At 37.8% G+C, this 21,405-nt stretch overlaps 1 protein-coding gene across 5 annotated transcripts in view; it reads right to left on the bottom strand.

Annotated features, from left to right (window-relative positions):
* Positions 1-21,405, bottom strand: part of OSBPL1A (oxysterol binding protein like 1A) — a 229,285-nt gene that overhangs the window by 198,606 nt on the left and 9,274 nt on the right. For 4 of the 5 annotated variants that reach the window (XM_044382896.3, XM_044382897.3, XM_048218561.2 and 1 more), the window contains one exon: positions 4,474-4,596. The exons of the other annotated variant lie outside the window; for it this stretch is intronic. In XM_044382896.3, coding sequence (XP_044238831.2) covers positions 4,474-4,596 — 123 coding nt within the window. The remainder of the gene's footprint in view (positions 1-4,473; positions 4,597-21,405) is intronic. 5 annotated transcript variants of the gene reach the window in all.

Raw genomic sequence — 21,405 nt, 5'->3', positions numbered from 1 at the left:
ACCTCCCCATCAAAACCCAATGCTGTCTCTAGTCAAGGACCCCACTCACATTACAACCCTTCTTTTGAGACTTCTGCCATTAAACCTCAAACACCTTCTCTGATGCCGTCTACCAGCCTCCCACTGGCTCGCCCCCCACCCCCAAGTAACCCTGGGGAACAGTCTCTCTCCCCATGCAAACTGTGCCACGGTCCTAGCAGTGTCCACTACTCATTTGGTATCCCGGTCTCTCGGTTTCTCAGCTTTCCTCCTTTCCCCGCAAACTTTGCCTCTGCTCGATGTTACATGCCCAGTCCCAGGGCCAGAGACTGGAGGTCATCATCATCTCCGAGCTCACAAACTCCCCACTCTCCAGCTTCTTCACACAGGTATACTGCCATACTTGTTCAAACGAATCAGCCCTTTTCTTCTTTAACCACTTCTCATGTACGTGAACACCTTCATCTTTACTTTCCTTCAATAAATCCAGCATTTTGATCCCTCACTTCAACTTCTTTACCAATCCCCTCCATAACTCTGTTGCAGGAGCCTACAAAAACCCCAAAGCCTGGTAAGTGCACCAGCTTGATTTTTCTGTAACTATACCCAGGTTGCCGAACAGAGTGGTAGAAGAAAAATAACACAACCCTGTAGATTCACGGCACCTAAAACTCAAGATCTCCTGCTTCATCTAGGCTCTAGGCACTGCTTGGCAATCCTTCTTGTACTACCCTATTCAGGCGTCTCTCCTACATTGCACAACATGCACTTCAAGTCACCCCTGCTCTTCCCCAAGCTTCTTACTCAAACACCACCCCTTGACAAAGGACCTCGGTCTCTTAGCTTTGCAATGAGAAAAGGTTTTCATGGAATTCCTGGGGCTTCCTGGAGCCAAATCTACCACCACACCACTATCTACAGGCATTCTTCCATCCTCCCCTCCTGATGTCTAAGACTAATCCAGCTCCTGTGTCCTGGATTCCAGCCCTTTCTGCTTCTCAGGAACTCTTCTCCTTTATCGTCCACCTCTCCCTCTTCACTTATGAGTAAGGAAGAAGTAAACACTCAGGTCTCTTCCATCTTACAAACAAGAGCAACAAAAGACCTCTCTGATCGCATTCTCCCTAACAGCTACTGTCCTCCTCACTCTCCCCTCCCGCTCTGCCTGCACTTGCTCTTTCCACCCCCTTCATTCCCATCAGTCCCCCACTCCCCATGGCAGACCAGGTTCATCTCCCACCACGTCATTCAAATGGTCCTCAAATTTTAATCCACAAATGCTGTCACCGAATCCCAGGGGCATTTTTCAGCTGCCACAGCACTATGTCACTGGACAGCATGGCCCACATGACTTCCAGGCTGCCACAGGGGTTTCTCTCCCTTTTTCGGCAGTTCTCTCAGGATCCTTTGCAAGTTCCACTGTCCAATGGGTCCTTCATTATTGGTATCTCCAATAATGGTATCTCCTGGCCCAGGAGTGGAAAACACTGCTTTCACTTTTAATGTACTATTGACTTCAAAACCCATATTCCACTTTCCAACTCTTTACCAGACACCTCCATTTGGATAATACAAAATACGTAGTGCTCAAAAAGTACAAAGCTGAGCTCATCTGTCATTTTGTATGTACACTGTTGACCCCTGAACAACATGGGTTTTGAACTGTGGGGGTCCACTCACATACGGATTTTAGTCAATAAACATTTTAAATATATTCTCATGATTTTTTTAGTATTTTCTTTTCTCTAGCTTACTTAATTATAAGGATACAGTACATAATACATACAACATACAAAATATATGTTAATTGACTATTATCAGTAAGGCTTATGGTCAACAGTAGGCTATTAAAGTTTTGGGGGAGTCAAAAGTCATACGTGGATTTTTTACTATGCAAAGGGGTTGGTGCCCCTTCACCCTGTGTTTTTCAAGGGTCAAATGTACACACAAAAACTACTACTTCTCTCCACATTTGTATTCACGATGAATTTCCCTTATTCAAATTGTTTCTCAAGTCAGAAATAAGCAACACTCTTGCCCTTTTCCTACTTTTTCACCCCCCAAATTCAGTTAGTCCTATTGATTCTACCCCCTAAATGTTAATTACATCTACTTGTTGCCATTCCCATTGCTTCCACTCCCAACTAACCCATAAGGGTCTCCTCTAAGTTACTGTAACAGCTTCTGAACTTGTCTCATGTCTAGCGTTTCCAGGTAAAATTCTGGACCAAGAAATCAGAATTTCCAAAATCCTATGTTAAAATACTTCATTTTTTATACTCTTTACTACTTACCATGGATATCCAAAAAATTTTGTTCCCCTATCCTAGAAATACTGGCCTTAACCTTCAACCACAGGTCAGCACTTCCTTCTCTCGCTTTCAACTTGACATCGATAATTCCTTCCAACCAATAACATCTCTACGTTGGTTGTTAAACTTTAATTCTTGAATTATAGTACGTTTCACATCATCTTCTCAAATTTCTCAGGGTTTGGAAAAAAACAAATCCAATAGAAATCCTAGAAATGCCTGGCACAGATGATCCATCCCCATGGGCAAACACAACTCACACCCCACCCCACCTCTCCCTATTCATTTCCTTCGAGGAACTGCACATCACCTGGTGTGCCATTCCCCTACATAAGTCCTTTAAACTGCCCTTACGACAAAGTCTAACTGGCAGGTGTAACAATGAAATTTTGAAAAAGCACTCATATCTGTTTCATAGTTTTACATTTCTAAATAGATGACTTCCTACCAATTAGCCTGAAATAGCCATAAGTGAGGGTGGGAAAGGTAGATAATAAAGGTTATTAGGATTTTCAAATGCCAGGAATGTTTTTAGCTTTCAAAATTGCATCCCCAGATAAAGATTAAGAACTGATCTTTGGTGAAGGACCAGAAGGATTTTTAGAATTCCTTTAGCATACCAAAAACCAACTCATTTTCTGGAAAAGTCAGATCATAGTTTCCTCCCTACTGCAAAGATAATAATAATAATCCTTCCCCACTGTGGCTGAAGCCAGGTTTATTGCCCTAGGACAGGAGAAGAGTGTGACACAGCAGAATAAAATATGCATCTGAGACAGAGGACTGGAAGAAAGACAAAGGCAGAGACAGGGTGCTCCTCTTCATGAACCGAGGGAACACCAAGAACAGGCAAGTGGCATCTGGGATGACAGGAAAAGATCTCTGAGCAGCCACCTATCCTAGCACCCACCTGCAAGGCAGCCACAAAGTAACAGCCAAGGAGCACCATTTGTATGACAAACAGAGACGCAAGTTTGATTTTGTCCTCAAGTTCAGCTACAAAAGCTTACGGAGCACTAGGAAGAAAAGAGTTACTGAAGAACCAAAGGCTACAGACACACACAAGGTTCACCTTTACATTTAAAGGCCACCTTAGGGGAGATGGGGAAAGAAGAGTTGAGAGGCTCTGCAAGACCATTTATCAAAAAGCAATTGAGCTTGAGGTACCCAAAGACTAACACTTAGTCTTCCATACTCAAGAATGAGAAGGTGCTTGTTGAAATACCAGAGCCATTTTAGAAAATAGATTCTTCTTCTCTGCACACCAGAGTGCAATATTTACAACCTTGCTACACAGGGTGCATTAGGATTTGGCTGCTGCTTACCTACCTAACTTTATTCCTCACCCCTCCTGCCTGCAGGCCCTTGCCACCTAGGTTGCCTCTCACTTCAGGACCTTGGCACATGCTAGATCTTCTCCCTTGAACACTTTTTCTATTTTCACCTGGTTAAGTCCTACACACTCTTCACAGATCACCTTAGGATCATTTTCTCTAAGAAGCTAATCCTTTTAGGAGCACCTGGGTGGCTCAGTCATTAAGCGTCTGCCTTCGGCTCAGGGCATGATCCCAGAGTCCTGGGATCAAGCCCCACATCAGGCTCCTCCGCTGGGAGCCTGCTTCTTCCTCTCCCACTCCTCCTGCTTGTGTTCCTTCTCTCGCTGGCTGTCTGTATCTCTATCAAATACATAAATAAAATCTTAAAAAATAATAATAAAAAGAAGCTAATCCTTTTAGTTCTAGTTTCATATCTCTCCAATGGGATCTCATGACACCCTGGGGTTCCATATTCTGGTATATACTGTGTAGTATAGACTAGTCTGATCTATTAATCTACTACACTAGTCTCAGTGAGGGCAGGGATCCTACCTACCACCACCTGCAAAGTACTTCACAGAACTCTGGGCATATAGTAAACACTCAAACCTGCTGCTTTAATTACAATACCCTATCATAGTATGCATCTTATAACTGATAAAATTGTCATGGACCCTAGACCTTAAGACTAGATCTCGATTTCTGACTTAGGACTACAAGAGACCTTTTACACACTCTTATGAAGGTTCTTTCTAGAATAAAAGATGAGAATTTATTTCTAGCAAGACCAAAAAGATCAGTGCTAAGTAAGTGACAGAGTGATGCATAGTCACAAGAGAAAGCTAAAAAGTCCACTCAAAGCTTACCTTTGCAATTAATGTCAGCAATTACTTCATTTCTTTCCATGGTTTCTAGTAACTGTCGAACTTCTTCAACGTTGCCATTTCTGGCATGATGGAGAAGCTGCTGTTCTGCTTCACTGTTCATTTCTAGATTTAAAAATAATAATATTGCTATTATCTAATAGCATAATCCACATTTGGACACTATCTGATAATACAAAAAGGGAAAAAAATCATCTTCACTTTGCAGCTAATAAGATAGACACAAGAACTGACTAAATGAATCAGTTGCAGGGCCTGAACTTGACGCTGAGACTCCTTTGCCCTTTTTATTATTGAAAAGATGCATTAGACATTCAGTCAAGTTTCTTAATCTCTCAAATCCTCAGCTTCCTCATCTCCAAATAACCTCATGAGCTGTTGTAACATTGTAGGACAGAATGCTTTTATAGACCCACAATATTTTACAAATAGTTGTTTATTACAATAACAAGACATAAAATTAGAATATGGTCATTACTATAAAAACATAAGGCTGAAATATAACACATTCAACACCTGTGCAAAATACCTTGAATAGAAAAAACTAAATTATAAAGATCCAGGAATGACCATACTTATCATTCCTTTGTTTTCTCTCTCATATTTTACCAAGCCTCAAACCAAATATAGAGGACTACAACCAAATTTAAAGCATTTGTCAAAATATTATGAACAGCAATTCACAGAACATAGCTTTCTTTCTTACTAAAAAATAAATGCAAATAAATTAATTTTTTTGCCTATAAGATTAGCAAAAATAAAAAAGATTATACACCTGAAACTAATGAAACATTGCAAGTCAACAGTACAACTAAAAAGAAAGAAAGAAGGAAAGAAAGAAGGAAAGATAGATTAAACACGCCCAATGCTGTCATGGACAGAAAATGTGCACTCTAGTAAACTGCTAATATGAATATAAATGCACACAATTTTTCATATGTCACAGGAGGAAGGGTTCCAATTTGGCAATATCAAGTAAATTTCAAAAATACACATACACCTGTGGAGGATTCTAAGATGGCAGAGCATGGAACACCAGGAATCTGTTTCCCCACCTAGGCAATAATTGCTCTGGTAGAATCTGCCCAATGCAACTATTTTGGAACCCTGGGACCTACTGAAGGCTTACAACCACCAGGGAAAGCTTGGAAGGTAAATTGTGATGAATTTATGTCAATTTCAGCCCTTAGTAAGGCAGCAGCTACCCATCTCTCTGAGTACATGTGTTCCTGGAGCAGGTTGCAGGAGCCAGGGTGAGCAAAAGGACCACTATACTCCAAACATTGGAGAGCTGGGCCCTGATCATTGCTGCTTCTGATCAGAGATGCAGACAAAGAGGCAAGTAGCCACTGCTGATGCAGCATCTCTCTCTGATGCTTTAAGCCCCTCCAGTGGGCGGAACATCCAGGGAACTTAAAGGACCAGCACTCTTTTGTTTTCCCCCTTCATTTTTCTCTTTCTCCCCTTTTTAAAAGCCAGACACTAAGGACTAGAACATTCAGGGGCACCTGGGTGGGTTGGTCAGTTGAGCATCTGCCTTCGGCTCAGGTCATGATCACAGGGTCCTGGAATCAAGCCCCGCTTCAGGCTCCCTGCTCAGGGGGAGTCTCCCTCTCTCTCCCACTGCCCCTCCCTTCTCGTGTACACTCTCTCAAGTAAATCTTAAAATATTGACTGGGACATTCAAAAACAACTGCATATATGGAGAAAATTAGAACATAACTGCTCATGACCACCAAAAGGCTCCAAAAAGACCTGAGAAGACCTTAAGTTTACAGCTCAGGCTAACCCTCAGCATGGAAACAGCCCATAACAGTCCAAAAATACAACAAATTAGAAAACCTTGAGAAAGGAGGAGAATTTGCTCTATCTAGAGTTACTACTTTATTAGATTCAAATGTCCAGTTTTCAACAGTGAAAAAAGTTCCAAGGCATAAAAAGAAACAGGAAAGTAGGGCCCAAAGGTGGGGCAGGGGGAATCAATAGAAACAGTCTCTGAAGAAGATCTGATGGCAAATATACTAAACAAAGATATCAAAAAGACATTTGAAGATCTAAAGAAAGATGGACAAAGTCAATAAAGAGTATAAACAAGATGAAAACATGAATAAAGAAATAGAAAATCTAAAAGGAAACAAAGAAATTCTTGAGCTGGAAAGTACAACAAATGAAAAATTCACTTGAAGGATTCAAAGGCAGATTTGAGAGAGAAGACTCCACGAACTTGAAAGATAGGAAATTATGGAGTCTGATGAAAAGAAAAAAGACTAAAATCCAAACAGAGCTTAAGGGACCCGTAGGACACCAAAATGCACATCAACATGCATCACGGAAGTCCTAGAAGAGGTAGAACAAGGGATAGAGTATTTGGAGAACTAATAGCTGAATACTTCCTAAATTAGATAAAAGACATGAATATAAACATCCAAGAAGGTCAATGAACTTCAAATAAGGGGAATTCAGATACACCACATAATCTAATTTTCAAGAGAAAGAATCTGGACCGAAGCAAGAGAGAAGCTGAGTCATCAGATCCAGGGTAAGATTATCAGCAGACTTCTCATCGGAAACTTTGGAGGGCAGACAGCAGTGGGCAAATAGCACAAAAAGAAAATTTTCAGCCAAGAATTCTGTATCTGGCAAAACTGCCTTTCGAAAGTGAGAGGAAATTAAGACATTCCCAGAAAAACAAAAGCTAGGAGAGTTCAATACCACTAGACCTGCCTTTTAAGAAATGCTCAAGAGAGTCCTGCGAGGTAAAATAAAGGCACACTAGACAGTAACTCAAGGCTATATAAAGAAATAAACATCTTGATAAAGGGAAGTACATGTGCAATTACAGCTAGTGTTATTATAATAATGGTTTATAGCTGTACTTTTTGTGCTCTACATGATTTGAGAGTAATACATTTAAAGAAAAAAAATAGTTCTAAAAGCTAGTATTATTATAACTTCAGTGTATAACTCCAAATCTTGTTTTCTATGTAATTTTTTTTAAAAGATTTTATTTATTTATTTGACAGAGACAGCCAGTGAGAGAGGGAACACAGGCAGGGGGAGTGGGAGAGGAAGAAGCAGGCTCCCAGCAGAGAAGCCTGATGTGGGGCTCGATCCCAGAACGCTGGGATCACACCCTGAGCTGAAGGCAGACACTTAATGACTGCGCCACCCAGGCATCCGTTTTCTATGTAATTTAAGAGACTAACCCATTCAAAAGAATTATTAGTTTAGGTTTTAAGTATACACTATATAAAGATGTAATTCTGTGACATCAGTAACCAAAAAGGGTGGGAACAGAGCATAAAGGAACAAGGTTTTTGTGTGTTTTAAGTTAAGCTAGTATAGATTCAAATTAGTGCTATAACTTCAGGATGTTAAATGTAATCCCCAGAGTAACTCCCCCAAATAGCTACAGAATACACAAAAAAGGAAATATCCCTCCCCCCCAAAAAATCAGCTAAACACAAAAGATGACAATGCAGTAAGTGGACCAAAAAAGCTATAAGGCATATAGAAAATAGCAAAATGACAGAAGTCCCTCCTTATCAGTAATTATTTTAAATGTAAATGGATTAAACTCTCCAATCAAAAGAGATTGGCAGAATGGATAAAAACACATGATCCAACTATATGCTGTCTACAGGAGACGCACTTTAGAGTCAAAGACAGAAATAGATAGAATGTTAAAGGATAGAAAAAGATATTGCTTGCAAACAGTAATCAAAATAGAAATGACTATACTAATGTCAGACACAATAAACTCAAAATTAAAGAAGGTTACCAAAGACAAAGACATTACATATTAATAAAAGGTTTAATACAGCAAGAAAGTAATTACAAACACCCAATGACAGATCAAAAATATAAAAAAAAACAATTTAAGAAACACTTTTATAATAGTCAGAAATTTCAATACCCCACTCACAATGGACAGGAACACAGGTAGAAGGAAACAGAGGACTTAACACAATAAACCAACTAGATCTAGCAGACATACACAGAACACTCTCTCTGACAAGAGCATATACATTTCTCTCAAGTGTGTATGGAACATTTTCCAGAATAGACCATATGTTAGGCCACAGATTAGGTCACAAGAGGGACAATGTTAGGAATTACTAAAGGAAAAAAAGGAAAATTCACAACATGGTGGAAACTAAACATACTTTAAAAACAACCAGATCAAAAATGAATCACAAAGGAAAGTAGAAAATATTTAGAGATAAATGAAAATGAAAACAATGTATCAACACATCGGACACAGCAAAAGCAATAAGGGCAATGGATAGCTAAAAATGCTTACACTGAAAAACAAGACCTCAAAACAACCACCTAATGTTGCAAATTAAGAAACTAGGGGAAAAACAAAAAACTAAACCCAAAGCTAGAAGAAAATAATAAAATATTAGAGCAGAAAGCAACAAAATAGAGAATAGAAAAAACCAAAAAATTCAATGAAACCATTTCAATGATCTTCAAAATGATCAACAAAATTGACAAACCCTTAGCTGGACTAAGGAAAAAGAATCAAATTACTAAAATCAGAAACATTACTAAATCAGGACATTACTACCAACCCTACAAAAATAAAAAGCATTTTAAGAGTACAGTGAATAATTATGTTACCAACAAGTCAGATAACCTAGAAGAAATGGACATATTCCTAGAAACACAAAACCTACCAAAACAAAATCATGCAGAAATGGAAAATCTGAATAGATACATAACTAGTAAAGAGACTGAGGGGTGCCTGGGTGGCTCAGTTGGTTAAGTGTCAGCCTTCAACCCAGGTCATCATCTCAGGGTCCTAAGATCGAGCCCCACATTGGGCTCCCTGCTCAGAGGGGAAGCCTGCTTCTCCCTCTCCCACTTCCACTTCTGCTTCCCCCTGCTTGTGCTCTCACTCGCGCTCTCAAATAAAGTCTTAAAAAAAAAAAAAAAAAAAGTCAAATCCGTAATCAAAATCTCCCAAAGAAAATCTTCCCAAACTTGACTGCTTCACTGGAGAATGATACTAATGCTTCTCAAATTTTTCTAAAAAATTCAAAGAGGAAGGAATACTTTGTAACTCATCCATGAAGCCACCATTACACTAACACCACAGACAAAGACACTATAAGAAAGCCACAGACTGATATCCCTTATGAACACTGATGGAAAATTTCTCAATAAAATACTAGCAAACTGTATTCAGCAGTGTATTAAAAGGAATATACACCATGACCCAGTGGGATTTATTCCTGAAATGCAAGGATAGTTCAACATATGAAAATTGATCAATGAAATACACTGCATTAATGGGGGGGGGGGGAACAACCCACAATCCTCTCAATTGATGCAGAAAACACATCTGACAAAATTCAACACTTTTCATGATTAAAAAAAAAAAAAACCCTCAAAGAGCTAGAAATAAAAGGAAACTATTTTAACCTAATAAAAGCCATATGTGAAACACCCACAGCAAACATCATGCTCAAAGGTGAAAGACGGAAAGCTTTTCCTCTAAGGTTAGGAACAAGGAAAGGATGCCCCCTTTCACCAGTTTTAGTCAACATAATATTGGGCATTCTAGCAGTTAATTTAGACAAGAAATAAAAAGCATCCAAATTGGGAAAGAAGTAGTAAAATTATCTGTTTGCTGAGGATATTTACAGGAAACCATTAAAATTCAACAAAAAAAGCTCTTAGAAATAAATTTAGAAAAGTCAGGATACAAGAGCAACATAAAAATCAGCTGCATTTCTATACACTAGCAATAAATAATCTGAAAAGGAAATTACAAAATTCAATTTATAATACCATCAAACAAAGAATAAAACACTTAACCAAAGAGATGAAATACTTATACAACTACAAAATATTGAGAGAGATGGAAGGCATAACTGGAAACAAATCCCATATTCATGGATTATAAAACAACATTATTAAAATGTGAATCCTATGCAAAGAAATCTAGACATTCAATGCCTATCAAAATCCTAATGTTTTTTGTAGAAATAGAAAAACCCATCCTGGGGCGCCTGGGTGGCTCAGTCATTAAGTGTCTGCCTTTGGCTCAGGGCATGATCCCCGCGTTCTGGGATCGAGCCCTACATCAGGCTCCTCCGCTGGGAGCCTGCTTCTTCCTCTCCCACTCCCCCTGCTTGTGTTCCTTCTCTCACTGGCTGTCTCTCTGTCAAATAAATAAATAAAATCTTTTAAAAAAGAAAAAAGAAAAAAAAAGAAGAAAAACCCATCCTAAAGCTCATATGAAATTTCAAGGAACTCTAAATAGCCAAAACAATCTTGAAAAAGGAGAACAATGCTAGAGGACTCATACTTCCCGATTTCCAACTTATTACAAAGTTACCGTAATCAGACACTGTGATACTGGCATAAAGACAGACATATAAAACAGTGGAACAGAACAGGGAAGCCAGAAATAAATCCTTGTGTATATGGTCAAATGAATTTTTATGAGTGTCAAGACAATTCAATGAGGAAAGGACAGTCAACAAATGGTGCCGGGGAAACAAAATCCACATGGAGAAGAATAAAGTTGAACCTTTACCTAACATATTAAAAAACTAACTCAAATTGGATCAAAGATCTAAATATATGACTTAAAACTCAGAAGAAAACATAGGGCAAAAGCTTCATGACATTGGCTTTGGCAATGATTTCTTGGATAGAACAACAAGGATATGGCTAACAAAAGAAAACATAGACAAAGTGGACACCACGAAAATTTTAAAATTCTGTGCATCAGAAGACTATCAGAGTTAAAAGACAAGTCACAAGATGAGAGAAAATATTCGCAAATCATGTATCTGATAAGAGACTAATATCCAAGATATACAGAGAAATTCTAGACCTCAAAACCCAGTTCAAGGGGCGCCTGAGTGGCTCAGCTGGTTAAGCCTCTGCCTTCAGCTCAGGTCATGATCCTGGGATCCTGGCATAGAGGCTCCCTGCTCAGCGGGGCATCTGCTTCTCCCTCTACCCCTCCCCCTACTCGTGCTTGCTTGCTCTCACTCTCTCTCAAGTAAATAAAATCTTTAAAAACAAATCCCAATTCAAAACAAAGTACTTGAATAGATATTTCTCCAAAGAAAATATGCAAATGGCCAGGGTGTCTGGATGGTTCAGCAGGTTAAGCATCTGCCTTCAGCTCTGGTCATGATCTCGGGGTTCTGGGATTGAGCCCCACATTGCGCTCCCCGTTCAGCAGGGAGTCTGTGCACACGCGCACTCTCGCCCTCCCCCCCAACACATGGGCTCTCAAATAAATATTTTAAAGAAAATATGCAAATGGAAAAATAAAGACATGAAAAAATGGTCCACATCACTGATCACTAGGAAAATGCAAATTAAAACTACAATAAGATATCACTTCACATCCATTCAGAAGGCTACTATGAAAAAGCAGAAAGCAAGTATTGTCAAGGATTTGAAAAAATTAGAATCCTGTGCACTGTTAGTAAGAATATAAAATGGTACTGCCACTGTGTAAAACAAATTAGTGATTTCTCAAAAAATTAAAAATAAATTTACCCTATGATCTGGCAATTCCATTTCTGGGTATATACCCAAAAGAACTGAAAGTGAGGTCTTGAAGAGGTATTTGTACACCTATGTTCATGGCTGCATTATTCACAATAGCTAAAACATGAAAACATCATAAGTGTCTACCAGCAGATGAACAGTTAAGCAAAATATGGTATATACATACAATGGAATATTTTTCAATGTTTAAAAAGAAAGAAATTTCTGCAATATGCTAAAACATGGATTAACTATCAGAATATTACACTAAGTGAAATAAGGCAGTCACAGAAAGACAAATACTGCATGATACCACTTCTATGAGGTACGTAGAGCACAGTAGTCAAAATCAGAGAAAGAAAGTGGAATGGTGGTTGCCAGGGACTTGGGGGAGAAGAGAATGGGGATTTATTGGATACAGAATTTCAGTTTGTAAGAGAAGTTTTAAAGCTGAATGGTGGGATGGGAGGACACATTATTAATATATTTAATACCACTGAAGTGTAAACATTTCTGAGATAGTAAATTTTATCTTGTGTATTTTATGATTAAAAAAAATTTTTTTTAAATACACCTATACTATTTACTTTCCCAGGGAAACTACTTCTAGGAATCTATCCTACAGAAATACTTACATGAGATTATTTTATAAGCATGTTCATAAGGACTGCATTATTTACAATAATTAAAAGGAGATTAATAAGTCCATATCTATCAATAGGGAACTGGTTAAATAAATTCTTTAAAAAGGCTAGAAGAAATATTCTACAGACTGGAGGATGGAAGACAGTTGAAGGATCGTTTCAGAAAGCAGCGGCCTATGCACAGTGAACACCATGACCCCCAACCCTCTTCCCTAATCAGCATTCCTAATGCTGACAAGCCAGGCTCCAGCCCCTGAGAGAAGACTAAGCTAGTTAAAAGTCTCTAAAGGATAACATATTCCTAGATGATGCCAGCAGCTCCCAACAAATGGCTAAGCCAGATGAATCCTGCAGTAGAGTTGATAGTCAACAGGCTCCCCTACTTTCTCAATTTCCAATCAGCTTTCTAGTTTCTATTAAAAGCCAATAACTAAGGGTGACAAGGCATCTGAATAAAACCTCTAAAACACTGAAGAGTCTAGAACCAAAGGGGCAAAAAAAACACAAAAGCAAAAACAAAACACCTTGAAAAAATTTCAGAGAAAAAGTTAAATAACACCTAATCTTTAGAGAATGAAATCATATTCTGCAAAAACCCAGGATACTATATGAAAATATAGAACTGTAGAAAGCTATGTGAATATTAAAAATGACAGCAAAAATGTCTATGAGACAGGAGCTAGTTTTTTTTTTTTTTAAGAACTGATAAACCTTTACCCAGACTCAGAGACTGAGAGAACTCCTATAAAATCGAAGTGAAAGAGAAATAATCGACACCACAGAAATATAAAAGATTGTAAGAGAATGTTATGAAAAATTAGTGCCAACACATTGAACAGAAGAAATGGATAAATTCCTAGAAACATATAACTCTCCTGAAACTGAATCAAGAACAGAAAATGTGAACAGATTATTGGCAATGAAATTGAATCAGCAGTCAAAAACTCCTAAAATACAAAAGTCCAGGACCAGATGGCTTCACAGATGAATTCTGCCAAGCATTTCAAGGAATAATAATGCCTATTCTTCTCAAACTATTCCAAAAAAAAAATAAGCGTAAGGAAAGCTTCCAAATTCATTCCATGAGGCCGGCATTCCCCGGATACCAAAACCAGATAAAGACACTACAAAAAAAGAACTATAGGCCAATACGTCTGATGAACACAGATGTAAAAATCCTCAATGAAATATTAGCAAACCAAATCCAACAATACATTTAAAGAAATCATACACCATGATCAAGTGGGATTTATGCCTGGGATTTTGCAAAGGTGGTTCAATATTCACAAATCGAAGTGATACATCAACAGAGAAATGATCATACGGTTTTTATCCTTTAACTATATGCAGAAAAAGCATTTGACAAAGCACGGCATCCATTCTTCATAAAAATCCTCAGCAAAGTAGGTTTAAAGGGAACACACCTCAACATAATAAAGGCCATATATGGAAAACCTACAGCTAACATCATACTCAATGATGAAAAACTGAGAGCTTTTCTCCTAACATCAGGAACAAGACAAGAATATACACTCCTAACACTTTTATTCAACATATTACTAGAAGTCCTAGCCACAGCAATGAGACAAGAAATGAAAGGCACCCAAATAAGTAAGGAAGAAGTAAAACTTTCACTATTTTCAGATGTGATACTAAACACCGAAAACCCCAAAGATTCCACCAAAAAACTATCAGAACTGATAAATGAATTCAGTAGTCACAGGATACAAAAATCATACAGGAATTCACTGCATTTCTATAAACTAATAATGAAGTCGCAGAAAGTGAAAGAAAACAATCCCATTTACAATTTCAACAAAAATAACAGAATACCTAGGAATGAACTTAACCAAGAAGATCAAAGACCTATACTCTTAAAGCTATAAAACACTGATGAAAGAAATTGAAGATGACAAAAACAAATGGAAAGATATTCCATACTCATGGACTGGGAGAACAAATACCATTAAAATGTCCATATGATCCAAAGCAATCTACACATTTAATGCAATCCCCATCAAAACACAAACAGCATTTTTCACAGAACTAGAACAATCCTAATTTGTATGGAATCACAAAAGACCAAGTAGCCAAAGCCATCTTGAAAAAGAAAACTGAAGATAGAATGGGATAGACCGGTGATGGGTAGTAAGGAGGGAACGTATTGCATGGTGCACTGTTATACGCAACTAATGAATCATCGAGCTTTACATCAGAAACCGGGGATGTACCGTATGGTGACTAACATAATAAAAAATCATTAAAAAAAAAAAGAAAACTGAAGATAGCACAGTCCCAGATTTCAACATATAAGAGGTAAATAAAATATAGTTTTATTTTAAAATTAAGGGTACAAAGCCAGTTAAATTTCACCAACGCAGGAAAAAAAAAAAAAAATCTCTTACTGCTCTCTGCCTAACTCCCATAGGTTTTAATGGAGGTGCCTGTTTGATGCAAAAATTAACTTAGACATGCTCTCATTTTCAAAGCAATTTTAACCCCACATCCATCAAAACTAAAGACTATCAGCAGGCCTAGCCAATTCCAGAAGTCTGCTGACTGTAAAACTGAGGACTTAAGTAATAACCTTGAAGATAAATTCCTAATACATTTCCCCTACACTTCTTTTATAAACTTCTATTACTTTAGAAAGGAGTGGGGGTGGGGAGAGGCAGACACTTTATCTCCCAGTAGAAACAAGTTATAAAGTCACATATACATTTAAAACTTACTTCCATGAACAAATCATTTTGTGTTAAGAGCAGAAAACAGTAAGAATACATTTTATAGCAAGATAATTTCTCAGTGGCTCTAACACAGTCAAAATAGCACAACTCCAAAAATACCTGTAACTTAAAAACTGAATAAACTTCCTAAAAATGCTAGCAGTACTAACTAGATGAGTATAATCATCTTTATGTTCCTTCCAACTATGCTACAAAGAAACAGTTCCAAACCAGGGCATAGAACCATTCATGACACCTTCTCCATTTAAGATTCATAACGAAGAGTTCACTGCTGACTATGTAGACCTGAATTTTAGAATATCCACCACTATCTAAAACCATGTGCCTTAGGCAGGCATCCAAGGAGTCATCAGCATGGGCTAGGAAGGTATCCAACCTTCCAATGTGATATCCACATAAAGCTGCAGCTTCCCTACCACCACCAGGGCCACCATTGCCTTCCCTGTCACTAGTGTCACAAGAAGACTTAATTGAGGGCTTACCACATTCCCGGTATTGCCCTGAACTCTGATGGCTCATTAATGAATAAAACCAGGCCTTAAACTAGGGGAACTGAGAAGTATTGTAGGGACAAGTGTACAAATCGGTTACTATCCACATCCCTCAGGAGATCTGACTTCCCCTCTCCATTCCCAACCTCAACTAGATCCCTCACCATATTTGCCACATTTCAGTCTGTAAGGATTCATGTGGTCATTTCTTTGGAATTCCTTACGCTGTGAACCTGAATAGGACAAGGGTCCCATATCCATTATGTTCCTCACTATATTTCCAGTACCTAGCAAGGTGCCTAGAACACACCAGGAAATAAAACATTAAATAGATGGTGGGGCACCTGGGTGGCACAGCGGTTAAGCATCTGCCTTCGGCTCAGGGCGTGATCCTGGCGTTCTGGGATCGAGCCTCACATCAGGCTCCTCCACTATGAGCCTGCTTCTTCCTCTCCCACTCCCCCTGCTTGTGTTCCCTCTCTCGCTGGCTGTCTCTATCTCTGTCAAATAAATAAATAAAATCTTAAAAAAAAAAAAAACACATTAAATAGATGGGCAGAAGAATGGACATAGATTTAGTTCTCTAAGAACAAAGCAATTCTACCTCCCACAGGAAAGAATAAAGGCCATGCCTCTAAGTGGTACACCTTTACTTAATAACAAAATTAAGATTTTCTAAGATTTGAGAGAGATAGAGTACGCACGCACACGCAAGGGGGGGGCGGCTGAAGAAGATGGAGAGAGAATCTGAAGCAGACACCCCGCTGATCTGGGAGCCTGATGCAGGGCTAGATCTCAAAAACCAGAGATCATGACCTGAGCCGAAACCAAGAGTCCAAGGCTTAACCAACCAAGCTACCCAGGCGCCCAAAGTGGTTTTTTTCTTTTTTCTTATATGCCACAGGAAATTAAAATCATACCAAAAAAAGATAACTTGAAAAAAAAAATACTCTAGAATTACTAAGTATTACTATTTAATTTGATGCATCTCTAATTTATAAATAAGTTCTAGGATTAATAGTTAACCTTAGAAAAAAGCAAAATAAAAGAATCCAAATTCACATGTTGAACAGATTAAAAAAAAAAAAATTTCTTTGGAATCATGAGCTTGTTTCAGAAAAGCGCTTGGTCTCTGATGTTTAAGAAAAAGACAATTCCTTAACGCAGCTGATCAGAATGGATTTGAGCCATAGCCTATCAGCAAGTATTTTTCATCATCTTGTGGATATTTTCAACTGCTCTTTTCACATTCATGCAATTCTAAGCTCTCTTTTTAAAATTTGAGATTTTTAATAACCAAGAGAATGTTTTCAAGGAAATAACTAAACAAAAAAAATATTTTGAACTTCAAAAACTGGGAGACTCCAGACTATTTTGCCTTGTTTCCTCTCCTCCAAGGTCCACCGAGGAAGCTAGGCTCCTAAATTATTTGGTAGAAAGGAAGTTTGTATTTTGTTTTATGAACACTGTAAATTACCTAATTAAACTGATCCCCATACTTGATAGTCCATGCCACTAAATGCCCATTCAATACAGCTGATAAATTCTGTAGCCTCCCCAACTCTGAGATCTTGGCAAAGACCCTAAAACTTGTAGCCTAAAGGACAATTGTGACTTGCTAAATTTGGTTGGAGGTCAACTGTAAGTTGAATTGCTACTTTTACTGTTCAAGTTTAATTTCTACAGAATCAAAGTAGAAAATTCCTGGCGAAATCAAAGAATAAAGTTCAACAATCAGAGCTAATTCACCTGAGTACCATAAACTCGAAATACTAAACAATTTGTCCTTTAACAGTATTTAAAAAGATTCAAAAATATCCAGGCAAACTTTATTCAATCATACATGTAACAGCATTTAACTGGGCATCCTAAAATGTCAGGAAAGTATAGCAGTTTCTCAAAAATTATACACAGAATTACCACAGGACCCACAATATGCCCAAAAGAATTAGGGAAAGGACTGGAACAGATAATTGTTCACCCACATTCACAGCAGCATTCTTCACAATAGCCAAGAGGTGGAAGCAATCTAAGTGTCCAGTGACAGGTGAATAGGGAAAAAAAAAAAAGTGTGGTAGCTACATACAATGATTATTCAGCCTTGAAAATTCTGACACTACAACATTAACAAACCTTACACATATTATGCTAAGTGAAATTAGTCAGACACAAAAGGACAGATTTTATATGGTTCCATTTATAGGAGGTACCCAGAGTAGACAAATATATAGAAACTAGGATATTGGTTACTAGGAGCTGGAGAAGGGAGTGGGGAGTTCCCGTTTAAGGGGTACAGAGTTCCTGTTTGGGATGACGAAATAGTTCTGGAGATGGATAGTGGTAATGCTTGCACAACAGTGTGAATGTACTTAATGCCACGGAATAGCATACTTAAAAATGGTAAAAAAAAAAAAAAAAAAGTAATTTTATATCAGGTGTATTTTACAATAAAAAAAGTGAGAGCATCTGAAATACGGCTTTTACAGTTGTCAAATAGCTTTTGTACTATCAAAGTCAAAGGGAACCAACCTAATTATTCAAAATTTACCATGACCACATGTTGTGATTTTAAAAATTCTCAGATACTGCTTTTACGCTTGGTATTATATTTGAAACACAATGTATACTAGGAATCTGAATAGTCAGAAAAACTACATTTATGAACATATTTTACAAACTAAACCTAACATAAAAATCTGTTGTGTGCTTAGTTAGCACTGCATTCCAAAGTAGCTAACAACTCAATTGTGTGGGGATTCCCCCCCCATTATCATTCTTTTAATGTGAGGAAAATATTAAGAATTGAACTATGTAAGAACATGGCATGAGCAAGAAATAAATTTTGCCCTCAATCTTACTAACTCCTAGCAAATCATCAGTGAGTTCTCTAACGTGATCATATACCTATGTGTATGCATGTACGTGTGTACAAATAAACATATATAAATTTATGGGCACCTGGGTGGCTCAGTCGGTTAAGCATCTGCCTTTAGCCCAGGTCATGATCCCAGGGTCCCGGGATCAAGTCCCGCATGGGGCTGCCTGCTCAGTGGCGAGCCTGCATCTCCCTCTGCCTGCTGTTCCCCCTGCTCTTACTCTGTCAAATAAAATCTTAACAAACAAAAAAACAACCTATAAATTTGTAATAACAATTACATAAATACAATGTTTTAGAAATTCAACAATGGTAGACAGATTCATATTTTACCTAACACTGTTTTTAGAGATGAAAAAACTGAAAAGTACAAAGGTAAAGTTACTTGCCAAGTGTATGATAAAGCCACAACCAGAATCAAGAACTTCTGTTCAAGGCAGGCAATGTTGTTAAAGTTATACATTTCATAAAACTCAATTCAGCCTCTAAAATTAAACTGATTCTAGTTATGGTTCCTGTGAGCATTAAGGAAGTTAAATCTGAATTATGGCTTAATCCCTTCATTTTAAGAAGATTTACTAATTAAAACGAGACATCCAAAACATGGCAATTTAAGGAAAACAAATTATCAAGTCTATTTTAGGAAGTACTCACTTCTTTTAAAAATAAAGTTAAAAGTCACTTGATTTTTAATTCAGTGAAATTTCACAACTTCCCTCCAATAAGCCTTCATGCCCTGATAGACAGAATTGCCTCCTTTGGAGGAAAGATAGAGAAGTAGCTAAAATTGTAATATGTCCCACTACAGTTTGTAAACCATTGAAGTTAATGTAAAATTGTTTATTCCAAATTATTAACTTTATATTTGACATACTTACACTATTTTCTCTTACTCATATTCGTTATGTATTCACATGGACCTGGATGCCCTACAAACATAATAAAAGAACAATCCTACTTGCCATGTATTTTACCTTTATTTGGTTAAAAGTGTCAATCGAAATGTGAAAATTATGTAAGCTTGTTGGCCCTGCTTTGTGAAATTCTTTACATCAGTCTTAGGTTGCTATACATTTTAGGTGCTGCAATAACCAAGAACTCTTAGCTGCAACCCTGATTTGGATTTGAACTTGACAGATTCTGAAAACTTTACTGTTTCAAGCAGTTTGGATCTATAGAAGCAAAGGGCAGAGAAGTCCACATATCTGATAAATCCAGTTCTAGATAGTAAAAATACTCTAACAAGGAGTTACCTTCTACTGATAAAATTCCTTAAATTTTAGATAAAAGGTATTTAAATGTTTTCCATTTTGGTTATTTCACATTTGAAAATTATCTTCTAAACTTAATCAAATTAGGTATACATAATACTGACCTGTCATCTACCATATCCTCAGAAGTTTCTCTTTAAAGAAAAGCTTTAACAAAGTAAAAACATGTGGTTACTTTCCACTGTCACACTATAGGAAGACCGACTTAAAGATTGTTTTCACCCACAGAAGTTTCCTATTTGCTGGCTAATACAAGAACTCGAAGCTAGTGACCCAGTAGTTCCTCTTACTAGAAGTGTTAAAATTGCGTATGGTGGGAGACAGTGACTACATTTATCATGGTAAGCATAGCTTAACGTATTGAACTGTGCAATAACCGGGATGTACACCTGAAAACTAGTAACACTGTAGGTCAACAACATGTCAGTGAAAAAGCTTTAGAACTATTTCTTAAACTTGCTCACCTTCTAGTGGCTTAAGTCAGGTAAGTGAGGGAAAAATCCAACATTTCTAGGGGTCAAAAGCACCCTATAAGATACTTATAGGACATCATGATCATCAGTATGGATTGTACAGAGTACCTGACGGCATCTTTTCTAACACTTCATTAATGAATTCTGGCAAGATTGGTATAATTGGGTGCCTACACGGGTTACAGCTGCCCTCTTTCTAGGAACTGGAAAGAATTTAGTCATCAAAGTTCTGATTACCACCAGACTTGTATTAAAAGAAGGGACAAGGTTCCTAACCACTTCAAATTTCTCATCTGCACTTGCTAGCTCATTCTCTCCTTCACATATTTGTTAAACTGATTTCTACTTTCTACTACTCTTCTTGGTGAATACACAGAAGCTACAAAAGCTCAGCTTTAGTCATGGAAAAAGGTAAGAAAGGGCTACAGAGTTCCAACTTGAAAAGATTAAATATACAGATGTATCTGTAAAAGCCACCAGTAGAAAAATTTAACAGGCGCTGCACCATGACATCCCTAAAAACAAAACAAAACAAAAAAAAACTGGCTGTATTCTCCTACTTGTTGATTCCAAACAAGTACTTCCCTCTGTCTTAAGGGAAGAGTGGGGGGAGCGATGCTTTTGTTGAAACAACTTCTAGCTGCTCTGATTTATAGGTGTTAAGTCCAGCTTGAATAATACCTCCAAGACTGAAGGGCCCCCAGAGACAAGGATTAGCCACCCACCACCAATTTCTGCTGACAAGATTCTGCTGAGATATTTAGCAAGTGTCATCTGATAAACAGACCTTGGCAAAAGTCTGCACAGAGTTAAAACAACTGCTCCAGACAGATCTACTCAACTTGGCGGCAGTTAACTCCTGTTCTGAATATCAAATGTTCGATGCTGC

Source organism: Ursus arctos, unplaced genomic scaffold (genome assembly GCF_023065955.2).
Source record: "Ursus arctos isolate Adak ecotype North America unplaced genomic scaffold, UrsArc2.0 scaffold_17, whole genome shotgun sequence".
Lineage (NCBI taxonomy): Eukaryota > Metazoa > Chordata > Mammalia > Carnivora > Ursidae > Ursus > Ursus arctos.
This window is presented reverse-complemented; position numbering and strand designations above follow the sequence as displayed.